This window comes from Zea mays, chromosome 7 (genome assembly GCF_902167145.1).
Source record: "Zea mays cultivar B73 chromosome 7, Zm-B73-REFERENCE-NAM-5.0, whole genome shotgun sequence".
Taxonomy (NCBI): Eukaryota; Viridiplantae; Streptophyta; class Magnoliopsida; order Poales; family Poaceae; genus Zea; species Zea mays.
In genome coordinates this window covers 181,718,310-181,738,980 of record NC_050102.1, presented here as the reverse complement: position 1 = coordinate 181,738,980, position 20,671 = coordinate 181,718,310, and the positions used below count along the sequence as shown (strand labels likewise).

Here is a 20,671-nt window from a genome sequence, read left to right as displayed (position 1 = left end):
CCGACGGGAATTAATTATTCCCGTCAGCCGCCGACGGGGATAACCTTATCTCCGACAAGGGACGCCCGTCGGCCTGAAACCGACGGGAATAAAGTGAATTTCTGTAGTGTGTGACCGTGCTAGTCTAGAAAACTTAACTTCAACTAACAGAGAGAGTACAATGTATGGTCCGCTCAATCTATTCCCATTCTCGTTCTAAAGTCTACTTAGGGGGTGTTTGGTTCTAGGGACTAATGTTTAGTCCCTATATTTTATTCCATTTTAATTCTAAAATTGCTAAATATAGAAACTAAAACTTTGTTTTAGTTTCTATATTTAGCAATTTATAGACTAAAAAGGAATAAAATGAAGGAACTAAACATTAGTCCCTAGAAACCAAACACCTCCTTACATGGTCCACGATCACACTCATGACAGAAGCTCGCGCAGCCAAGCACGCTTACCGATCGAAGTAGTTGGCTAACGAATAGCAAAGAAACCTTCAGAATGCTTTCTCCCTGGCCTACCCTGCCCGGCTATCCTTTTCCAAAGTTACTACAAGGACGACGCGCGCATGAAAGAGAACGACCAAGCAAAATCTAAACCTCACACACGAGTACACCAGAGCCACGGAGCCGCAGCTCTCAAGATAAGCCTTATCCTGCAATGGCGCGACCACAGCGCCCCACGTCGGACTCCCACGCTGACATGGCGCGTCGCACAAGCTCCTCCCTGTCCACCCAACCTACTTTATCTTTATCTTTCTCCTCGCCAACCATCCCCACTCCTGCAGTCCTTCTCCACCTAGCTCCCCCGCGCCAAGAACACGCCAGCTAGCAAGCGCGCTCGATCGAATACCGTTACCGTGTCGCCATGGCCGCCACCGCGTCTCTATCAGCCGTCGGGGCGCCGCTGTCGGTGCCCGGGCTCAGGAAGCCGCTCGGCGTGTCGTCGCTCCGGCCCCTGCAGCCGAGGGCGGCGAGGATGACGACGACGGCCGTGCGGGCGTCGGCGTCGCCCTCGTCCACGTCCATCAAGGAGAAGGCTGCGGCCGGGCTGACCGCGGCGGCCCTGGCGGCCGCGCTGGTGCTGCCGGACGTCGCGGAGGCCGCGCAGTCCGGCGGGCTCACGCCGTCGCTCAAGAACTTCCTCCTCAGCATCGTGTCCGGTGGGGTCGTGCTCGTTGGTATTGTCGGCGCCGTCGTCGCCGTCTCCAACTTCGACCCCGTCAAGAGGGCCTGATCGGAATCCATCGTATCGATCGTCTCGCCTGTGTCCTGTCCTGTGCCTGTGCTGTCTGTATCGACTGGTGGTGCTATATCCCCTGTGTGTTAATTGATTTTGGAGAATGTTCAGACGTATATCTATGTCTAAGAAATGGAGTTCGAGTTAAACTTTGCTGAGACTTCTCTTGTCTATATAATATTATTAGTAGGAATCAATCTTCAATCCCTGATTTATTCAGATGCTACTCTTTGCACAAGACTAGTTTAGTCACTACATGAAGGTTGATTTACACCGACTCACAGTTGAATGCTAAAAGCGCCTTTAGCGACTTAGGTTAGTAACTAAAGACTTTTAGCGACATATAAAGACGGTCGCTGTAAGTGTGGTCACTAAAGGCTTTAGCGACCGACATCTGTTTAGTGAGGATCGTCCGTTGCTAATTATTATACTATACATTTACCAACAAACAGAAAGTTACCATATTTACCGTTATTATTAATAATATACAATTAATGATACATACAAAGCGCCATAAACCATAGATTTTTTATACACATAATCATATACACAATTAATTAGTATTTCACAATCATAGGGCCATATTTACAAAAGCACCACACTTATATTATTCAGAGCTACATCACTAACACAGGCCACACATGTTATCGTATTTTGTACATGTATTTACAAACATTTTATAAAATCATTCACAAAAGAACTAAAGCTTTTTCAATCTGTACCGCCGCTCTTCAAATCCGCCTGGACGGATCCCTCCGCTCTCCAATCGGTCGGAGCAGGAGCCTGAAGCATGCCAGCACCTTTGGAGCAAGGGCCGGGACAGGACGACCTCCGTGGTGGCTCAAAGCTTGCGGAGTCTCTCCATCGTCGCCTACATCCACTGCCAGGAAGCGAAGTCTTCCGACTTCAGCACGAGCGCGCGACAGAGAGAGAAGGCGATGGCTACTAGCGACCCCTAAATCGAGACAAGGGGTGAGGGGAGAAGGGGGAGCCACTGCACTCAACTGCAGAAGACCTGCGTGCGCCGCCAGTCAGAGAGTCGTGTCGTCGTGCTAAGAATGTGTTCAGCGGTTCCCACTAAATTTCTCCCTCTATATCCCACTCATATACCACGTTAGTTTTCTCTTCCCTCATATATCTCCACGCTGTACAGCGGTTCCCCCTATATCAAACCTCTATATCTCACTAAAACCATAAAATAACATTTTCTATATATTTTCATCATTTATTACCATTTTTCTTTCAACTAGCAAATACTGGCGCTCACCAACTTTGAGATAAGGAGGCGGACTAGCGTGCCCCTCGATCTGGTGAACTTCTCTGCTCCACCCTACTACTGTATCGCATATAGGAGTATTTAGCGTCGAACGCTGAAGTCCAAGAGCGACGCTAAAGGCATACAGGGCAAGGGGAGGGAACACCGTTGAAGACGGTCTAAGTCGCGCACATATTGGATGGGAGATAGGGAGGGGGCAGGATTGATAGCCAGCTGTTGGGCCAACCCTAACCATATGGGCCTAGTTTTTTTAGCGACTAAGACTGACTCCAACAGGGCAGCTAAATGGACATGCAAAGCCAAAATAGTTGTTCACGAGCTACTGTAGCAGTACAAAACACCTTCCAACAAGACAGCCAAACGAGACACACAAAAAGGATTGAAAGAGAGAGGAAAGCTATAATAGTTTGTAGTGTGGCTGGCAGCCATTTCCTTTTTCTGTGTCTGAGAATATGACCCCACCATCTGCTTCATTTGTTGGACTATACTACTATTGCCTTTTTGCCTGTGCCGTTGAAAGCGTGTGCCATATACCTGGACAGACAAACCAGAGACGCTAGTCAAAGGCTTGAATGGCTGCTCGATTTGCATGGCCTTTGTTGGAGTAAGTCTAATTATTGGATGTCCACTTGCTTCTATAGTGACCCACCATAATTCGTTACATTTATACAGTTTTAGTGACCAACAGATTGCGAATACAAACGTATTTAGTGACCAACTATTAGTACATAACTTTTAGCAATCAATAGTTACTATCTAATAAGTGTCGTTAAAACTTAATCGTCGTGTAGTGAGTGCACATAGGCACAAAATCAATTTGATTTTTATATAAGTTTTTACTATTTATTTAGATACTACGTATATTTAGATATACAATTTCTATATATTTAAGTGCGGTGCGAAGTCTTTGCAGCTCTTATAAGCGGTAGGATTCGTAATCGAGTGGACACTGTCGGTCGGCTTCTGGCAGCCAACGTCCACCGTTTCTAGACTCTCTCTCTCCCGCTATTTGGCCAAGTCTCTATCCTTACCTCCCGTCATCACTAGTTCATTATCGGAATCGTGTTCTTTGCCGAGTGTCTAAGACACTCAATAAAGGCTGTTTTACACTTGACAAATATTTTATCGGTAAAGGGTTCTTTACCGAGTACTTTTTTGGACACTCAGCAAATACTTTGTCGAGTGTCAAAAAGCACTCGGCAAAGAAAAACACTCGGCAAATTAAGAATCGAAAAAAATAAAAAACAACAAAATATTTTTTAAAATTATAGGAATAGCTCTCCAACCATACCACCTATCATCTTACCCATTGCCCTATCATTTTTCACTACTATTTTGAATCAAAATTATATGTTTTATAAATATTAAGATTCGAACTTGCAATCTCTTTCTCGCGCATACCCTCCCATACCACTACACTACTAAACTAATCATGTCTATATTACGTTTTCATTCCCCATGTATTATAACAAGCTGAGAGTAATTTGATTATTTAAGACACTAAATGAGCTCATTCGAAAATGTGACCAACTATAAAGTAGCATACCTTTTTGAGATCTACAAGTTTTATTTTAATAATTTCTGCATCCGAGATCGTTTACAAAATTTAAATTTCAAATTTGAAAACTTCACACGATTTTTTCAATGACAAGATGATTTCAAATCAAAAAGTTGTTAATTACAAGTTTCATTACATTTCAAGACCTATAACTTTTATTTTGGTGGTTTTTTCATACGAGATAGTTTGAAAAATTTAAATTTCAAAATTCAAACATAGTTTTGCATAACAAGATGATTTCAAACCAAAACATTGTCAACTACAAAGTTTCATAACTTTTCAAAACCTACAACTTTCATGTTGGTGTTTTTTCTTTCTAGGTCGTTTTCAAAATTCAATTTTTTGGTTTTTAAAATTCGGACGTAGTTTTAGTTGACAATATGACTTCAAATGAAAAAGTTGTCAACCACAAACTTCTATAACTTTTCAAGATCTACAAAGTTTATTTTGACTGTTTGGTCATTTGTTTATCTCACATGATGGTTCTAACAATATGCACAAATTCTATACGTCTCTCGTAGTTTCATAAACGAGAGAGATATAGGTTTTATGAACAAATTCATTTTTATTTTGTAATATGAAGAAATGTTCAATATATAAAATGAACATCATGATATGTTATACAAATTTGTAGTTGAAAACTTTTTTATTTGAATTAATTTACTGCTTTAAATGTGATTTTTAAATTATCTTTGCCTAGTGTTGGAAAAAACACTCGGCAAAGAGCTCTTGCCGTAGTGCATGCACGGGCGTAGAAGGAGGCATCTCGCCAGCCTGGGAAGGAAGCCGCCCGTGCTACGCGCGGGATCTCGGCGAGAGCAGCGGGTCAAAGGTTTTGGAAAGAGCGCCTTTGGTGGGGAGGAAGCCGCGCGTTCATCTCAGCCGCCATAGCGTGTTGGGAGGAAGGGCGCCGTTGGGAGAGGAGGCGATTGAGAGTGGCGTAGGCGTGGTGCGAGCCGTGCGATGAGGAGCGGAGGGCGAGGATTACGCGGCAAAACCTGGCCCACGGACGTGGACGCCTACACTACTGTCTTAAGAAGTAGTATAGATATAGATAATAAGCGGCAGAGAATTTTGTGCAGGCCTAGTCCGTCCGATTCGTACCATAAAAATCATCAATCGTCGCGACCAGGAGGAGTCAGCAACTTGCCTGGCCCAGGCAGCCACATCAGGCGTTGGATTTCTTATGCCTGGGGTCAAGATCATTTGCCTGGCACTGCCTGCTCGGCACCCGCCTGCTCGGCTGCTCCCACCGTCCCACGTGCCGTCCGTCCGTGTTGGAGCGTGTTGCCATCGCCATTCCCTCCGCTTCGCTCCGTTTCGTTGCCACCCTTTACACGCACTCCACCTTCGCTCCTCCGGGCCCCCGAAATGTCGGACGAAGGCGGCGCCGGCGAGCCGCTCAGCGACCGCCAGAAACGGGAGATCGCCACCTGGTTCCTATCCAACGCGCCAGCCGGCGAGATCCATTACATCGCCAAAGGCAAGACCCCCGCGCCTCCCTCCCTCCGATCTCTGTGCCTGCATATAATCCAGCTCGCCATCTGACCCGTGCTCGAATGATGTGGCGTGGCGTCCGTGCGCAGATGTGCGCGCGCTGCTGGGGAACGACGCGGTGTACGAGGCCGCCGCCGCGGAGGCCTTCCCGGAGTACAACAAGGCCCGCCTCGTGTCCATCGAGCTCCCCGACCGCAGTGGCGACGTGAGCACCTCTCTTCTCAATTCTCATCCGGCCACCTGACCCTTCTTGGCGTTTTCGTCTTCTTCTTATTACGTGCATCGCCATCTAAATCGGTTATCAGTAAGACTTAGCACTTGTACCAATCATTTGCTAAAATTACCCCCGGACTATGTTCTTAGATTTGGAGAAGGCTTGGATTCTTGGAGCACCTGGGAACTGCATACCTTTTTGTTTATACGAGAACTTGGAACATTTGGGTAGATCCCTCCTTGATAACTTGATGAGTAGGTGTGTTCAGCCAGTTTTCTCTTCTTTTTTCTTTTGCATACAAGGGTCAAGTGCAAATTGGTATGACGCCCTGAACATTCTTGCCGGTGAAACATTTGTTTCAAAAACTGCGTAACATATGCTTGCAGATAATGGGTAACAAACTTTCGACGTTAGCCCTCATGACTGAATGCAAGGAAATGTAAAGCACAAATTTGATGAAGCCCACGCTCCCGATGCCACAGGCAAGGATGCTGGAGCTTCTGCCCACCAATCCAAGGGACAAGCCACAAGTCAGACCTTGGCAATGGGGCCACCTGCAGCTACTGCAAATGACAATCCTATGCTCCGAAACTCTTCCACGAGCTCTCAGACTCCATGTTGATCCATCACATCTCAATACTCTCCGCGAGAGGTGAAATTGGCTATTGGAGTTGGAGGGCCACTGCTGCAAAAGAGCTGGCCAGACGAAATCTTGAAATCAACGTCACTGAATTACGTCGCTGCATGGCTAGCATCCTTAATGACTCGCTAATGATCCTGTATTTTGACAGTGGATCGATGTGTGATGCTGATATCAATACTGAGCTTAAAGCGATTGTTCCTGTGATTATCGATGTGTGCATGACTGCACTGTATGCGAAGAATCCATCATGATTATGGAGTGCACCCTTCCAGGTATCCAACCCCACCAAGTTTTGCCAAGGAGATTGAAGTTCCCCTGCCACTTGCTTTGTTGATTGAACCCTTTGGTACATTTGAGATCTCGTGCTGCACCACCAATTACCTGTACATCCATACTTACTCTGAAAACATTCAACATCAAGGCCATGCTAATGCTGAGTATCCAATTACTCGGTATATGCCGTATGCTTCAACCTAGCCACTGTCTACTCGACACATGACTTGATTTGCGCTCTTCCTCCTCTGTGCACTTTAACTCCGCTCGTTGCTGCTGATCCCTGATCCTGGCCACCACAGTCCAAGAGATTGCGACTCATACTCAGAACCTAGCGCACTATGGATTTCACATGAAGGTGCTGTGCACAGGAATCACCATCAGAATGTTCATTGCAATCTGCCATTGCTGGCTGCCCTGACATATTTTGGCAGTTCGCTTAGAGATTTTATGAGACAGAAAATCGTGACTTGTTATGTTTTGCAATGTTAAACATTTGGGTTAACTATTTGGGCATCTGAAACTTAACCTTTATCATTTTATGTAAATTGGTTTGGTGCTGGAGTTTTTTTTGCAATGCACTCTTGGTGCAAAAGCCGTAGTGATATTACTTTGCTAAGAAGCGAAAGGGCCTCTAGCCTAGTGGTTGAGGACTTCCGAGTAGCACCTCCAAGTCCTGGGTTCGATTCCCCTCGGGAGCGAATTTTCAGGCTTGGTTAAAAAAATCCCCTCGTTGTGCCCCATCCGCTCTCGGGTTACGATGTCCTGTGCGCCACCCGGTTGGGCCGTTGCAGAGTGGACAGTTGACGCCGACCCGTTAGTGATGGGGGGCCAGGGTTCGGGGATTTTCTCGGCCGGGACCATTGTTTCGGTCTTTTCTTAATATAATACCGGGAGGGCGGTCTTTCCCTCCCCGGCCGAGTTTTTGATATTACTTTGCTAAGAATAGCAGAAATCACACCAGACCATCATTGAATATGTGCAGATAATCATCTCAACTTATGGGGAGATTGACAAGAACAATTATCTGGACCCCAGGACTGCGCAAGTTGCTACTATAGATCATATGAAACAGGTAATGTTGCATATCACATGATCACACACTATGTTTCTCTTGCTATGTTAAACAGATCTGTGATGCCAATTGTGCAAGTGATGTTTTAATCTGTTAGAAAACTTAAGCAGCACAGGATGTAGTCATCTTAGAGAAGTCTACCGAGCAGCTTCATGGCTGCATAAGTATCTCAAGCATCTTGAACATGATAATCTAAATATCCTGATACATTTAATAAATGGAACCTTGGATCTGAAATCTTACATTAACATTTCTTGCCTAAAGTCCATGCAGCGTGTTAATGTGTCTCATGAAGGATATGTCACGTTCACGTACTCTCGTCGACCAATATGCTCTACATGAATTAGTAGCAGGCATGAGCTGTGCATTGCAGAATCTGATTGCACAGTGTCTTCCAGTCTGGTTTATGAAGTAAACTGCACAAAGATTTAGACATCGATACTAAAACCGCCATATGTTTTTATGTCCACAGTTTAAGTTCAAGTTAAAATTGTTCAAATTTCGAGGATATACTGAGTAAGTCTGTAAGAGGAATGTTAAAACATGACCCCCTCCCCCTCTCAAAAAAGAAAGAAAGAAAATACTGGCAGCATCAAGCTTTTGTTGTTAGTCACATGCTTTTGTGTGGCGTATTGAATCAAAGATTGTGTTAAGCCTGGATAATGACAAACATTAAAGTATTTGGTAACATGTTTTATTTTAAAATTATATGGATGTAAGGCCCTTCTGTAGTTTTACTGGTTTTATTTGACCACTCAATTGTAGATGACCCTTCAAATTAATCTGTATTGTTTTGTCTTCTCATGATAAAAGACTTGTACAAAACTGAGGCCTGCTGAAGATGAGGAGCTTCCATCAGCTTACATTGAAGAGTTTAGGTAGACTACCTGTGCGTCTTTCCTTTGACTTATTCCAGTTTCCATATTATATCATAACTAAACATCTGTTGTCTAATCTTATGTATTAACACAGGTGTGCTTTAGATGTTGAATTGTCAAAGTATGTTTCTGAAGCTTATCCTAAAGGGGCCTGTGCCGTTTATTGTACTAGTGGAAAGGATATAGAGGGACCAGGAGCAGATTTCAGTTTTGCAGCAGTTATTTCTGCTGCTAAGCGTAGCCCACAGAACTTTTGGTATTGTCTGGTTCATGTCTTCTGTCTTTTCCTTGTTCCTGAAGAAATTTGCCATATTTTCTTAAATCTTGCACATATGGATCAGTTAGTTTTGCTCTGCGTTATAATAAGACTAAAAAATTTGATAGATCCTTTTCAGCCTTTAAGGCCATTTAGACATTTACCCATCCTCTGTTTCTAGTTTCTCTTTAGTTTTAGAACTTTATTCAGGAAATTCTTCAAACTTTAGTTTCTTATTAGTGTCTCCTTACATTCCTTTGAGAACCTCTCATTTTTCCATTCAGCATGCAACTTTTAGTCTTCAGTTTTTTCATGGGTGTCATTTTCAATATCCCTGTGAACTGTGGTTTGTTTTGAGTATACTATTTTATCATCAGCCTAGAACCTTTTGAGTTATGACATGTTTAATGCCGGCCTGTTCTTTCTATTTCTCCATCAGAGGAATTGCTTCACATAATCTCAATAGAACTGTTAAACATGCTTCAAATAGATTTAATCTTTTAATCGTTTAGCCTCTGATGAAGGCCTTGTGTCATCCAGCAATGGCAGCTGGTGTTCAGTTTGGACTATTGAATTCAATTATGAGTTGCAGTTTGTTGATATTAAAGGAAAGATACAGGTTGACCTTTTTTACTTAACAAGGTAAGAGCTCTAAATTTATGTTAATGTAACAGAAGTTAATTTTTTGTAAATATCACTTGCATATACGCCAGGTAGATGCTCACTATTTTGAAGAGGGAAATGTCCAGCTGGATACTAACATTGATCGTAAGGACTCCACCAGAATGCAGGTTAGTTAATGCAATATTTTTGAGCCCTGAATATTGTGTTGGCATCCTTCTGACCGCACACATTTAGTCCCGCTACTGTTTCAGTGGTTGTCACTTGTTGCGCGATATGCTTAGCTTCACATGCACAAATTAGAATCAGCCTACAATGAAAATATTCCGTCTACATGTTATTACGTTCTGTTTAGGTGTTAGTTTCCCCCCTCGGATACAAGGTTCTGGCTAAAATTTAAGAAGTGTCTCATTCATGTTTTTTTGTTAATGTTAATGCGTTGAAGTATAACCTGGTTCTCTCTTCTTTTTTTCTTAAGAAAAATAGGAGTAAAGGAGTCAAATAAACTCAAACCATGCCTCTCACATAATATTGCTTATGTTTGATGTTTCAGTCACCTGACGATTGTGCGGTTTCAATCAGTGGCATCATTCGACATCACGAGTCTGAATATTTGTCCTCTCTCGAGGTCTGAATCTGTCTGATGTTTATTCAACCGATTAGTCATCATCATGAACTTGAATAACATTTTGCTTTGTTCGTGTGCAGGAATCATACTTAAATTTATCTGATGCAACTTTTAAGGTGGGTTAAGTGAATAATTTGGAATGATGGTTCCTTTACCAGTTACAGTTGCAATGCTGGTTCCTATACCAGTTGCACTGAAGCTCTCAATTTCTACGCAGGACCTTCGGCGAAAACTTCCAGTTACCCGTACTCTTTTCCCCTGGCATAACACACTGGTGTTCGGTCTTACGAGAGACCTTGCCAAAGAATTAGCGCTTGGAAAATGAAGTCTCCGCTGGCCATGTCACCAGATTGTTTCATCTTTGAACTTCCCAATCCCAGTGTAAATCAACAAGATACTTTTTTTTTGGGGGAGGATGACATTCAAAAAATACACATTCTCTTCACATATCCTAGGGCTTTTATTTGGATGCCGTTAGGAACCAAACAGACTCTTGTTGACGTGTGTGAATCATTTGTTTCTTCACCAATGCTCCATTGTGATAGATTATTTTAGGTGTTCTGTATGAGCCTTTTTTTAACAGAAAGAGGTTTCCCTCCTATTTAATTAGGAAATAAGAACATAGTTCGGAACAAGATCTGGCATCCAACTTGTTTACATGACTTAGTGACCAACAACGAGAGGAAAAGCTAAACCACCTTTCCAGAATGTATCTGAAGAGGAGACTAACAACACCAAGCATAAAAGGACGGCCAAACTAAGTCAGCATCACCAGCGAAAGGTTTACGACTTCGCAACGACACAACTAGCTAACTAGAAGAACCAGAACTGACAACACGCTGGGGAAAACATGAGCAACGCTTGAAGACCCACGCGCCAAATTACATGATTCGTCTGTCCACCGGTGCCCAGCCAAATTACGCTTGAAGACCTCTTTAGCAAAGCTTCGGATTAGGGAGCTTCCTTCCTCCAGCTTCCTTCTTGTTACACTTTTATGAAGAATCGTCGGGGAGTCCAACCAAAAACAACACATAAGAAGAACATTAGAAGCGGTCACTGGGTTTTTGTTATTGAAACAACAATCATTTTTTGGTTATTGAAACAACCAAAAACCTGAATTAATGTGCTAGGCTACACGCACTTTCGCAAACTCGGTCCATGCTTTAAACATTTTTTATTATTAGTACCTAACGAATGAATTTCTATATGGGCCACACGATACAGGCCCAAATGCTAGGTCCCGCATCATAACCTAGGGGGCTAGGGCATCAGGAGTGAACAATATCTCAAAAAGCCCATCTTCTCTTCCTCTCTCGCAGCACCGCCTCTCAACCTCCGCCGCCGCTCGCCCGGGGCGTCACCCACCCGCGCAGAAGGCCCCCGCCGCTCAAACTACCGGTGCCCTAAACCCCGATATTCTTCTTCGCCTCCCTTTCCTCCTCAGCACCCAAACCCCGACCTTCAGGGTTCCGCCGCCATGGTAAGCCCCCCGCGGCCACGCCGCCTCGAGCCTAGCGCTCCCATATGCCTCAATCTTCCCTGCTCTTCCCATTTACTTGTTTTTTTTTCGCGATTTTGTTTTCTACAAGTTCCGTGCTGATTTTCCCCCGTGCACGAGTGTTGCTGCAGCCGCAGGGAGACCACATCGAGCTTCACCAGAAGCGCCATGGCAAGCGCCTGGACCACGAGGAGCGCAAGCGCAAGCGCGAGGCGCGCGAGGTGCACAGGCGCTCGAAGGACGCCCGCAATGTGCGGTTCTGATCTGATAACAAGTTTACGCCCTTTTCGGCTTTGCTGTTCATGTGCGCCTGTTGTTGATGATCACGTGCCTTGTGCTGCTGCAGTTGATTGGTGCTAAGGGCAAGAGGTTCGCCAAGAAACGCTATGCTGAGAAGGCGCAGATGAAGAAGACGTAAGTGCTTGTTTGCTGCTCCTATTTATTTGGTGATACTTGTGTAATAGATATGAGCAACTTTAAGTTGATGCATGGATACTTCTTAGAATGATGCGCGCTAATGAATTTTACCATGGCTGGTGTATCATGCCCTGACTAGGGGTTGTGAGCATGAAAAATTGCTTACGCCACAGTTTGTGGTCTTCCCGTATGGCTGCAATTGTATTTACGTGAACTGGCTCTTTTGCAGCCTGAAAATGCACGATGAATCAAATAAGCGACAGAAGGTTGATGATGATGTCCAAGAGGGTGCTCTTCCTCCGTATCTACTGGATCGTGATCAGACACAGCGTGCTAAGGTGGATTACTGTTTTTGGCTTCTCTCCAGCTAATTACTCCCTCTGTTACAAATCATAGGCCACTTCGATTTTTGTTGGTTCATAAATTTTGCTATGTAAAAAAAAGTCGAAGTGACATAATCTGGAACAGAGGGGGTGGTATGATACAGTAACGTTTTAAGTCAAAGCAACATAATTTGGAACAGAGGGGGTATGATACAGTAACGTTTTATGGCATTGATCACTGATTTCTGGTGAAGCGTAGGTACTCAGCAACACAATCAAGCAAAAGAGGAAGGAAAAGGCTGGCAAATGGGATGTTCCGCTGCCAAAGGTGTTTGTCAAATCTGAACACAGCAAACCTATTTCTGGTTGATTCAATGAGTTACATATTTCTTGTCCTTTCAGGTCAGACCTGTTGCTGAAGAAGAAATGTTCAAGGTGCTACGAACTGGCAAGCGAAAAAGTAAGTGACTGAGATGTTTTAATGAATGTGGATCTTGGTTACCGTATATCTGCCATGCCAATATCTTTATATGCTTTGTGGAACTGTGATGTGCTACTGAAAAGTTGATAGCTCGTATGAGCAACCAATGCCTTCCATCTCTTAAAGAGTTCATAAACTTTTCATAAGATAGGACACACGATTTTCCTTTGCTCTGAATAATTTAGCTGTTCTTGTTTTCCCTGTACAGCCAAGCAGTGGAAGAGAATGGTTACCAAAGCCACTTTTGTTGGAGCTGGATTTACAAGGAAACCACCAAAGTATGAGCGGTTCATTCGACCAACTGGTCTGCGTTTCACCAAAGCTCATGTGACTCACCCAGAACTGAAGTGCACTTTCAACCTTGACATAATTTCTGTGAAGAAAAACCCAAATGGTCCGATGTACACTTCTCTTGGTGTTATGACAAGGGGAACAATCATTGAGGTACTCCAAGCATTTTTACCAGTTATTGTAGTCAATACTTTTGTGTAGTGACTGTATTAGGTGCTAGCCATGGTTCACTGAGATTACCTCTTTATATCACCCCCTCCCCTCCCCTCTATCGAAATTGCTGCTCACAATAGTATTCTTTCAGGTAAATGTCAGTGAGCTTGGTCTGGTAACTCCCGCTGGAAAAGTTGTTTGGGGTGAGAAATTTGCCAGCTTTCTTCTCTTCTTGCTCAACCTACCTTGAGTCCTTTTCAATAAACCAAATTGCTTGTGTTGCAGGGAAATATGCTCAAGTTACAAACAACCCGGAGAATGATGGGTGTATCAATGCTGTTTTGCTAGTGTAGAACCATAGTGAGATTTTGTTTATGGTGATGAATCGTCCCATTTGTATCTGCTCTTGATAAGATGCTCCCTTTTGACCGATCTCATGGCTATTCCCAGGAGTTTGTTTTGCACCGTGGTCCATGGGCGAGCATTCTATATCCTTGCTATGTGCGACAAGCCGACAAATGACTTGGCTATTATAGCCTGCTATAAAGTTGACTAATACAAATTAGCAACATTTTTCTTGAGCTACATGATTTTGGCTTCGAAACTTACGCGTCTCCGATGAACCGTCCTGTAGACATTTGTCTATCTCTTCCGCAGAAGTGTTAGATACTATCCAAATTACCTTTCTGATCCTTGCACCTCTTTTCAATCAAACATTAAATACATGGAATGAACAAAGTGATTTAGGGGGTGTTTGAATGCACTATAGCTAATAGTTAGTTAGCTAAAAATATGCTAGTGGAATTAAAGGCCATGTTTCAATCTCATGAGATAAACTTTAGCAGTTTTTTTAGCTAATTTTAGGCATTTGGTGATCTAAAAAGGAGAGCTAATGGTGATGTGATAAAATTTAGCACCTATTTTCTCATAAGCTGCTCAAAGGGTGCTAAAATGAGCTAAACGTGGGTCAGTTAATCCCATTTTCCACCCATACCCTCCAACCCCATTCTCTCTCCGCATTAGGGGCATGAGTGTCTTTTTTATTCTAATATGCTAATCTTTGTTAGAGTTGTCCAAACATCCCAAAGAGCTAAATTTTAGCACTTTAATTCATATGACTAAAGTTTAGTAAGAAGCTAAAGTTTATCCCGTGAGATTGATACGGGCAGCTAGCTAACAAATAGTTAACTAACTAGTAGTTAATTTAATAAAAATAGCTAATAGCTGAATTATTAGCTATAGTGTTTAAATGTCTCTATCTAATTTTAGCCATTAACAATTAGCTATAGGGTATTCAAACACCCCCTTACAAAGGACTTGTTTGAGAGAGCTTCACTTTACTAATTTAGCTTCGGTTTTCTAACTTCACCACAAAATAGCTCTAATAATTGTTGAAGTAGGTTCGAGGAGTGTTTGTTTTTGCATATGGACTTTAGCTTATGGAATACAATTGATTTGTGTGAGTTTCTTTGATTACCCTTGATGATTAGTGATTGTTACTATGTTGATTAACTAATGGCGTGGTGAGTAATTTTAATGCAATCTCATGAGGAGATATGCAAATAGTGTTTGTGAAGCACCCTTTAAAGAGTTTTTTGAATTCCATGAAGCTGACCTTTAGTTTTTTTTAAAAAAAACTAGAGTTCGTGGAGCTAGACTTGTATGGATGTAAAGAACTTAAATGGACCCAAAATTTTTGAAGTAAATCCCTAAATGTTTGGATTTTAGTTTCCTTTTAGGTCCCGTTTGTTTCCTTTCATTTTGAGGAATTGAAATCTTACTAATGGAATAGGCTATTTTTTTAGAATGTGACATTCCATCACTTTCCAAAGTTATTATATAAGCCTATCTCAAATTCATAGGGTGAGATATGGAAATTGATTCTATAGATTTACATGTTAGTTTCCGACGTACAACTTATAGCACATTTTTCTACTTGCTTCGCTATACCATAAATATAGTATATAACTATCTCTCTCAAATGATTTAGGATAATATACAAATATACTATATATATAAATATATAAACTTAATTAGTTTTGTCTAAATTACAATTATTAAAATGGAATTCAATTCCAACGAAACAAACAGGGCCTTAGAGTTTTAGAGAAAGGTTATTGTATATGTTTTATATTAAAATTATAGTTTTAGTTCGTTTCGGCACAATCTATCATTTTTATTTTTTGTGTAAATAAACCATTAGAAAAAAAAACAAACTCAATAAAACATGATTTTGTTGGACAGTTTATGGTTTCAAAAATAAAAACATTAGAAAAAAATCACCAACTTAACATAATCCGATTTTGTTGGATATTTTATAATTATTTCTATAGTCAGAGAAGTTGATTAGTAAGTGTTGCCGAAATCATCTTAAGATTCGGACACCTGAAATATAGGAGTGATAAACAAAACACAATCTACTGGAATACTTTAGATCAAATTACCGCTTTCCTTTAGCGTCTTTAATAATCAATCAAATAAACATGTGAAATACACGGCAGTCAGCAAATGAAAATTCTATCTGCGGGAGCTGCATTTCCCACATTCAGAGAATTGACGTCAACAGCGATAAGTGTTGAGAGACAAGGCTAGTTAAGTGTTGAGAGACTAGTTAAGTTACGTAACACAGAGAAAGTACAAACGTGTCATAGAGAAAACACCACTGATATGATACTTCTAAGAACTAGTGTCATATCAAACGCCTTTAACGTAGTACAGAGAGACAAGGCTAGCTAGACGAGTCCAATCGAAGCGCACATGGAATCGCTCAAGATGACTGGCGTCTCGTGTTCTTCACCTCGAGTGTGCAATGCAGCTGCCATCGTCACGGGTCGTGATTTGTGACGAACCAGCTCACGTCTCTCTCTGACTCTCTCTCTCTCTAGAGCATTTCGAAACCGGAGGAATGCAGCCGTGCAGCGCACTCTGTAGAAGGCTGACTCTGCAAATCATGCGCCATCTGGTGGACGCTGGAGCCATGGCGGCGGCCCGGCGGGAAAAAAGAAAAGCACACCGCGGACACCTACCTCTTGGGCAGGCGGAGCGCTCTTCTCCTCCCCTCTCCAAGGTGACGGCTGACGGCAGAGCGTGACACGCGCCCCCCTACGTGGCCACGAGTCAGCGACGACCAGGCCACGTCGCGAGGCCGCCATGCCGCCCTCCCTTCAGCGTCGCGTTTCGTCCCCGCACCCTCCATGCATACATATAAATAGACGCCCACGCTCCTCGTGCTTCCGATCATCAGACAACAGACAAACATTCAAACTACACGTCGATCATCGCATCGCACCACACGGCCTGCCTGAATAATCCGTCCGTCCACCGACCGCCAATGGCGCAGATGGAGCGCGAGCACCTCAGCGTGGTCATGTTCCCGTGGCTCGCGCACGGCCACGTCACCCCGTACCTGGAGCTGGCCAGGCGCCTCACCTCCGCCAACGACGCCGACATCGACGTGACCGTCCACCTCGTCTCCACGCCCGTCAACCTGTCGGCGATCGCGCGGCACCAGACCCCTCGGATCCGCTTCGCGGAGCTCCACCTCCCGGCGGCGCCGGACCTGCCGCCCGAGCTGCACACCACCAAGCACCTGCCCGCGCGCCTCATGCCGGCGCTCAAGCGCGCGTGCGACCTCGCCGCGCCGCGCTTCGGCGCGCTGCTGGACGAGATCCGCCCGGACCTCCTCCTCTTCGACTTCCTCTACCCGTGGGCGCCGCTCGAGGCCGCCGCGCGCGGCGTGCCCGCGGCGCACCTCAGCACCTTCAGCGCCGCCGCCACCTCCTTCGTCGTGCACTGCCTAGGCCGCGGCCGCCGCGAAGGCTGCGCGTTCCCGTTCCGAGGCGTCGGGTTCGGCAGCGCCGAGGAGGAGGCCAAGTACATGGCGCAGTACATCCTCCGCGAGGAGCTCCCCGACGCCCTCGTCCCCGAGCGCAACCGCCTGCTGCTCAGCCTCGCGCGCTCCTCGGCCTTCGTGGCCGTCAAGACGTGCGCCGACGTCGAGCGCCCGTACATGGACTACCTGTCCGAGCTCGTGGGCGGCAACAAGGAGATGGTCCCCGTCGGCCCGCTGCTCGTCGACGCCGACGCCGCCGCCGCCGCCGCCGGAGGCGGCACGTCGTCGGAGTCCGAGTCAGACCGCGTGATGCGCTGGCTCGACGCCCAGACCCCGGCCTCCGTCGTGCTCGTCTGCTTCGGCAGCGAGTACTTCATGTCGGAGCAGCAGCTGGCGCGGATGGCGCGCGGCCTGGAGCTCAGCGGCGAGCGCTTCGTGTGGGTGGTGCGGTTCCCCAGGGAGACAGAGGAGGGCGACGAAGCTGCGCGCGCGCTGCCCCGCGGGTTCGCCCCGGCGCCCGGGCGCGGGCTGGTGGTGGAGGGGTGGGCGCCGCAGCGCCGCATCCTGGCGCACCCGGCCTGCGGCGCGTTCCTGTCGCACTGCGGGTGGAGCTCCGTGCTGGAGTCCCTGGCGGCGGGAGTGCCGATCGTGGCGCTGCCGCTGCACATCGATCAACCGCTGGACGCCAACCTGGCCACGGAGCTGGGCGCCGCCGTGCGCGTGCAGCAGGAGCGGTTCGGCGAGTTCCGGGCCGAGGACGTGGCGCGCGCTGTGCGGAGAGCCATGCGCGGGGAGGAGAGCCACGCGCTCAGGCGCCGCGCCGCGGAGCTGCGGGAGGTGGTGGCGCGGAACGACGCGGACGACGCCCAGGTTGCCGCGCTCGTGCAGCGCATGGCGAGGCTCTGCGGCAAGGGACAGCAGCGAGTGGCCGTGCCCAACTGAATTCCCTTGCGCTCTTTGCTGTTCCAAATTCCAATAAATCTGCCTGCGCATGGCAGCATGGGCTTCTTCTTCTTCCTGCTGTAGATTCAAAAGCCCACCAATGTAGGAACTGGTAAATTTTTCTATTGGGCCTTTCGGCGGCCTAGTCTCGTGTCAGTTATGACTTCCCAGAAAATATATATACTTGTTTGGAACCGAAATACCTGTTGGTGAAAAAAAAGAGGGAAAATGAGACCGTGGCCTGTCCCGAGGCCGGCCAAAGACACCACCACGGCAAAGATGCAATAGACACCAAGGTAGAAAAAGAACACCACGGCAAGAAGAGAGTTCTTGCAACCGTAGTGATGGTCACTAGGTGGTCTCGTTATTGTGTCTGCTGCTTGCAGGGTGGCTGTGTCCCCCTTTTTCTCCATCTCCTAGAATGGACGCTTTTGTTGTTTCCTCTAGCTTGTCGTGGACAGCTAGTTGCCTGTACGCTTGATATTGCTTGTCGGTGAGGCGTGGTGCTTATGGATAGATCGTAGTAGATCGGTCTCTTTCTGTTAGCTGGGGACCTCCACTGGTTTCAAGTTCTTAAGGATCGTAGTTCCTTACGTTTGCTCTAGTCTTCCTGTGGTTAATTTTTGTAAAATTTACCTATTCATAATAAAATAGGGGAAATCCCCTCTTGTCAAAAACAAAAAAAAAACGTTGTGAGTGTTTTATTTGGAAGTTATAAAAGTAGATCCGGATTTTATATGTTACAATAGCTATGCACATATGCTGCAAGGGTACGTTCCAAAATCCAAATGTTCCATATATATCCCAGCGTATGTTGCAAGTGTATATTACCGTTGTGTATAAAAGATCACTGCCGTAGACAAATTAGATATGTTTGAGGTTAACTTATTATTGATAATATGCATAGAAAGCATACACGTTAACAGGATACATAGCTAGAAAAGTATAGAGGAATATATTAGTTACACCTTTTTTCTCTCCAAATAATGAACTCTGAAAAAAAATACTTGTGTTATTTTTATGTAGTGAACCAACATGTGGAATCAGTAATTAAATGCAAAAATCCATCGGATTTTATACTTATCTCTTATGTACCATTGAATGATATGTATAGGAGATATTTTTGTATATATGACATGTGAGCTCAGTGACACACAAGAGATGAATATAATTTCCGATTACATACAGAGAACTGTCTCTAGTTAAATAAGTTAACATCGAGTTGGATCGATGCTCTACCTCTACACACAAATACAATACCCGGTCTAATCTGATCTGCCATAGTAAAGAAAAGGTTGTCGTCGCCTCCCACCATTCTTGTATGGTCACCACTGATCTGTCGCTAGGATTAAAGATAAGACACCTAATTCTACCTAACTAGCACCCTATCGTGAAGCGGCCTTCGGCGGCGTCAGCGGTGGTGGAGAGGGCTCCTTGATGGAGCCAACATTTGGTGGCGGAGCGCCGCCGTGTATCATAAGGCTGCCTCCAACGGTGCCTCGTCGGCTCCCCTGACAGAATACAGGGTCGGGGACGCCCACTCGGCCGAGTGAGCTCGCCTGCGCAGTTGCGCCCCCGTTGTAGGGGAGCTCTAATCTCCCCTTTTCCACTTAGTGCACTAAATTGTAAACATAAGTATTTTAAAGTTTAATTACCTAATAATAATATATGTTATGGAACTATAAATATGGTAGTATCTTTTAGAACTCTAAAAACTGATATAGAAACTTAAATAGCCTAGTTAAAAAATAAAGAGGGAGCTAAATAAGATAAATTGTCGGAGTGGAGATGAAATGAGAGAAAAGTAAAAACAAATCTACACAAAGGCCCTATATGTACAAGACATTAAGGGGTGTTTGATTTGAGAAATCATTCTAACCAAAAAGAGGTGATGCATTATAGATCCATTTCTCAAATTTGGTACGATGACACCATTCCTCATATTAGTACTAACTAATTATAAAAAATAAGGTGATGACGAATCAACTCATTCCATTTCATAAACCAAACAAAAAAGTTGGAGTGAGAAGATGATAAACTAACTCATTCCTCAAACTAAACACTCCATAAGTTTATAGCATTGGTCACTACTAAATTTTTAAACAAGATAAATAATTTGAACAACTTTTTAAATAAAATCATGGAAAATTTACAAGGAAATACATGGGAAGTTAAGGATCGAGGTTCGAGAAAGACGCGAAGCCAAAAACATGTATGAGTTTGTCAACCTCCTTGGCGACTTAGCCTTTGCTCGCCGTCTAGGAGATCACAAATTCCTCCGTGAGAGTCTCATACGCATACGTCGACGACGTCCATGCCATTAAGAAGATGAAACAGAGGCTAGAAGAGGAATGAGTCTATACCACATACTTAATCTATAATAAGCTCATGCTAATTTGGATAAACGGAGGCCCTCTCGACTGTGGGGGGCCTAAGCGGCCACACATGCTGCTGACGCTAAGGACCGGCCCTGCTGATTACGGACACTTCAACATTGTTATGCTTTGCCCGACATTAAATTTCCTCTCTCGCGCATCAAATGTTGTTCGCTTGAATTAAAGCGGGCTGTTTAAACTGGTACAACAGATAAA

The 20,671-nt window shown here is 44.7% G+C and overlaps 4 protein-coding genes across 5 annotated transcripts; all 4 read left to right on the top strand.

Annotated features, from left to right (window-relative positions):
- Nucleotides 1-757: 757 nt before the first annotated feature.
- On the top strand, nucleotides 758-1,340 carry LOC100281930 (ultraviolet-B-repressible protein). The gene has a single exon (NM_001154849.2). It carries the CDS (start codon nucleotides 853-855, stop codon nucleotides 1,219-1,221), a length of 369 nt encoding a protein of 122 aa, NP_001148321.2. The 5' UTR covers nucleotides 758-852; the 3' UTR covers nucleotides 1,222-1,340.
- Nucleotides 1,341-5,261: 3,921 nt separating this feature from the next.
- LOC100273564 (F-actin-capping protein subunit alpha) lies at nucleotides 5,262-10,697 on the top strand. Of its 2 annotated transcripts, NM_001365736.1 has the most exons (10): nucleotides 5,397-5,541; nucleotides 5,645-5,760; nucleotides 7,671-7,760; nucleotides 8,574-8,638; nucleotides 8,733-8,894; nucleotides 9,435-9,513; nucleotides 9,608-9,685; nucleotides 10,069-10,143; nucleotides 10,224-10,259; nucleotides 10,361-10,670. In NM_001365736.1, the coding sequence occupies exons 1-10, from the start codon at nucleotides 5,430-5,432 to the stop codon at nucleotides 10,466-10,468; spliced, it is 921 nt and encodes a 306-aa protein (NP_001352665.1). In that variant the 5' UTR covers nucleotides 5,397-5,429; the 3' UTR covers nucleotides 10,469-10,670. The 2 variants fall into 2 exon arrangements, with proteins under 2 accessions (XP_035816310.1, NP_001352665.1); XM_035960417.1 differs by lacking the exon at nucleotides 8,733-8,894 and having other exon boundaries at nucleotides 5,262-5,541; nucleotides 10,361-10,697.
- A 750-nt stretch (nucleotides 10,698-11,447) lies between these two features.
- Nucleotides 11,448-13,884, top strand: LOC100191317 (TGF-beta-inducible nuclear protein 1). The gene is made up of 9 exons (NM_001136751.1): nucleotides 11,448-11,623; nucleotides 11,773-11,892; nucleotides 11,988-12,055; nucleotides 12,288-12,396; nucleotides 12,641-12,709; nucleotides 12,784-12,841; nucleotides 13,071-13,306; nucleotides 13,458-13,509; nucleotides 13,592-13,884. The coding sequence occupies exons 1-9, from the start codon at nucleotides 11,621-11,623 to the stop codon at nucleotides 13,657-13,659; spliced, it is 783 nt and encodes a 260-aa protein (NP_001130223.1). The 5' UTR covers nucleotides 11,448-11,620; the 3' UTR covers nucleotides 13,660-13,884.
- Nucleotides 13,885-16,552: 2,668 nt separating this feature from the next.
- On the top strand, nucleotides 16,553-18,280 carry LOC100280876 (anthocyanidin 3-O-glucosyltransferase). Its single transcript, NM_001153796.2, has one exon. It carries the CDS (start codon nucleotides 16,638-16,640, stop codon nucleotides 18,078-18,080), a length of 1,443 nt encoding a protein of 480 aa, NP_001147268.2. The 5' UTR covers nucleotides 16,553-16,637; the 3' UTR covers nucleotides 18,081-18,280.
- The last annotated feature ends 2,391 nt before the right edge of the window (nucleotides 18,281-20,671 follow it).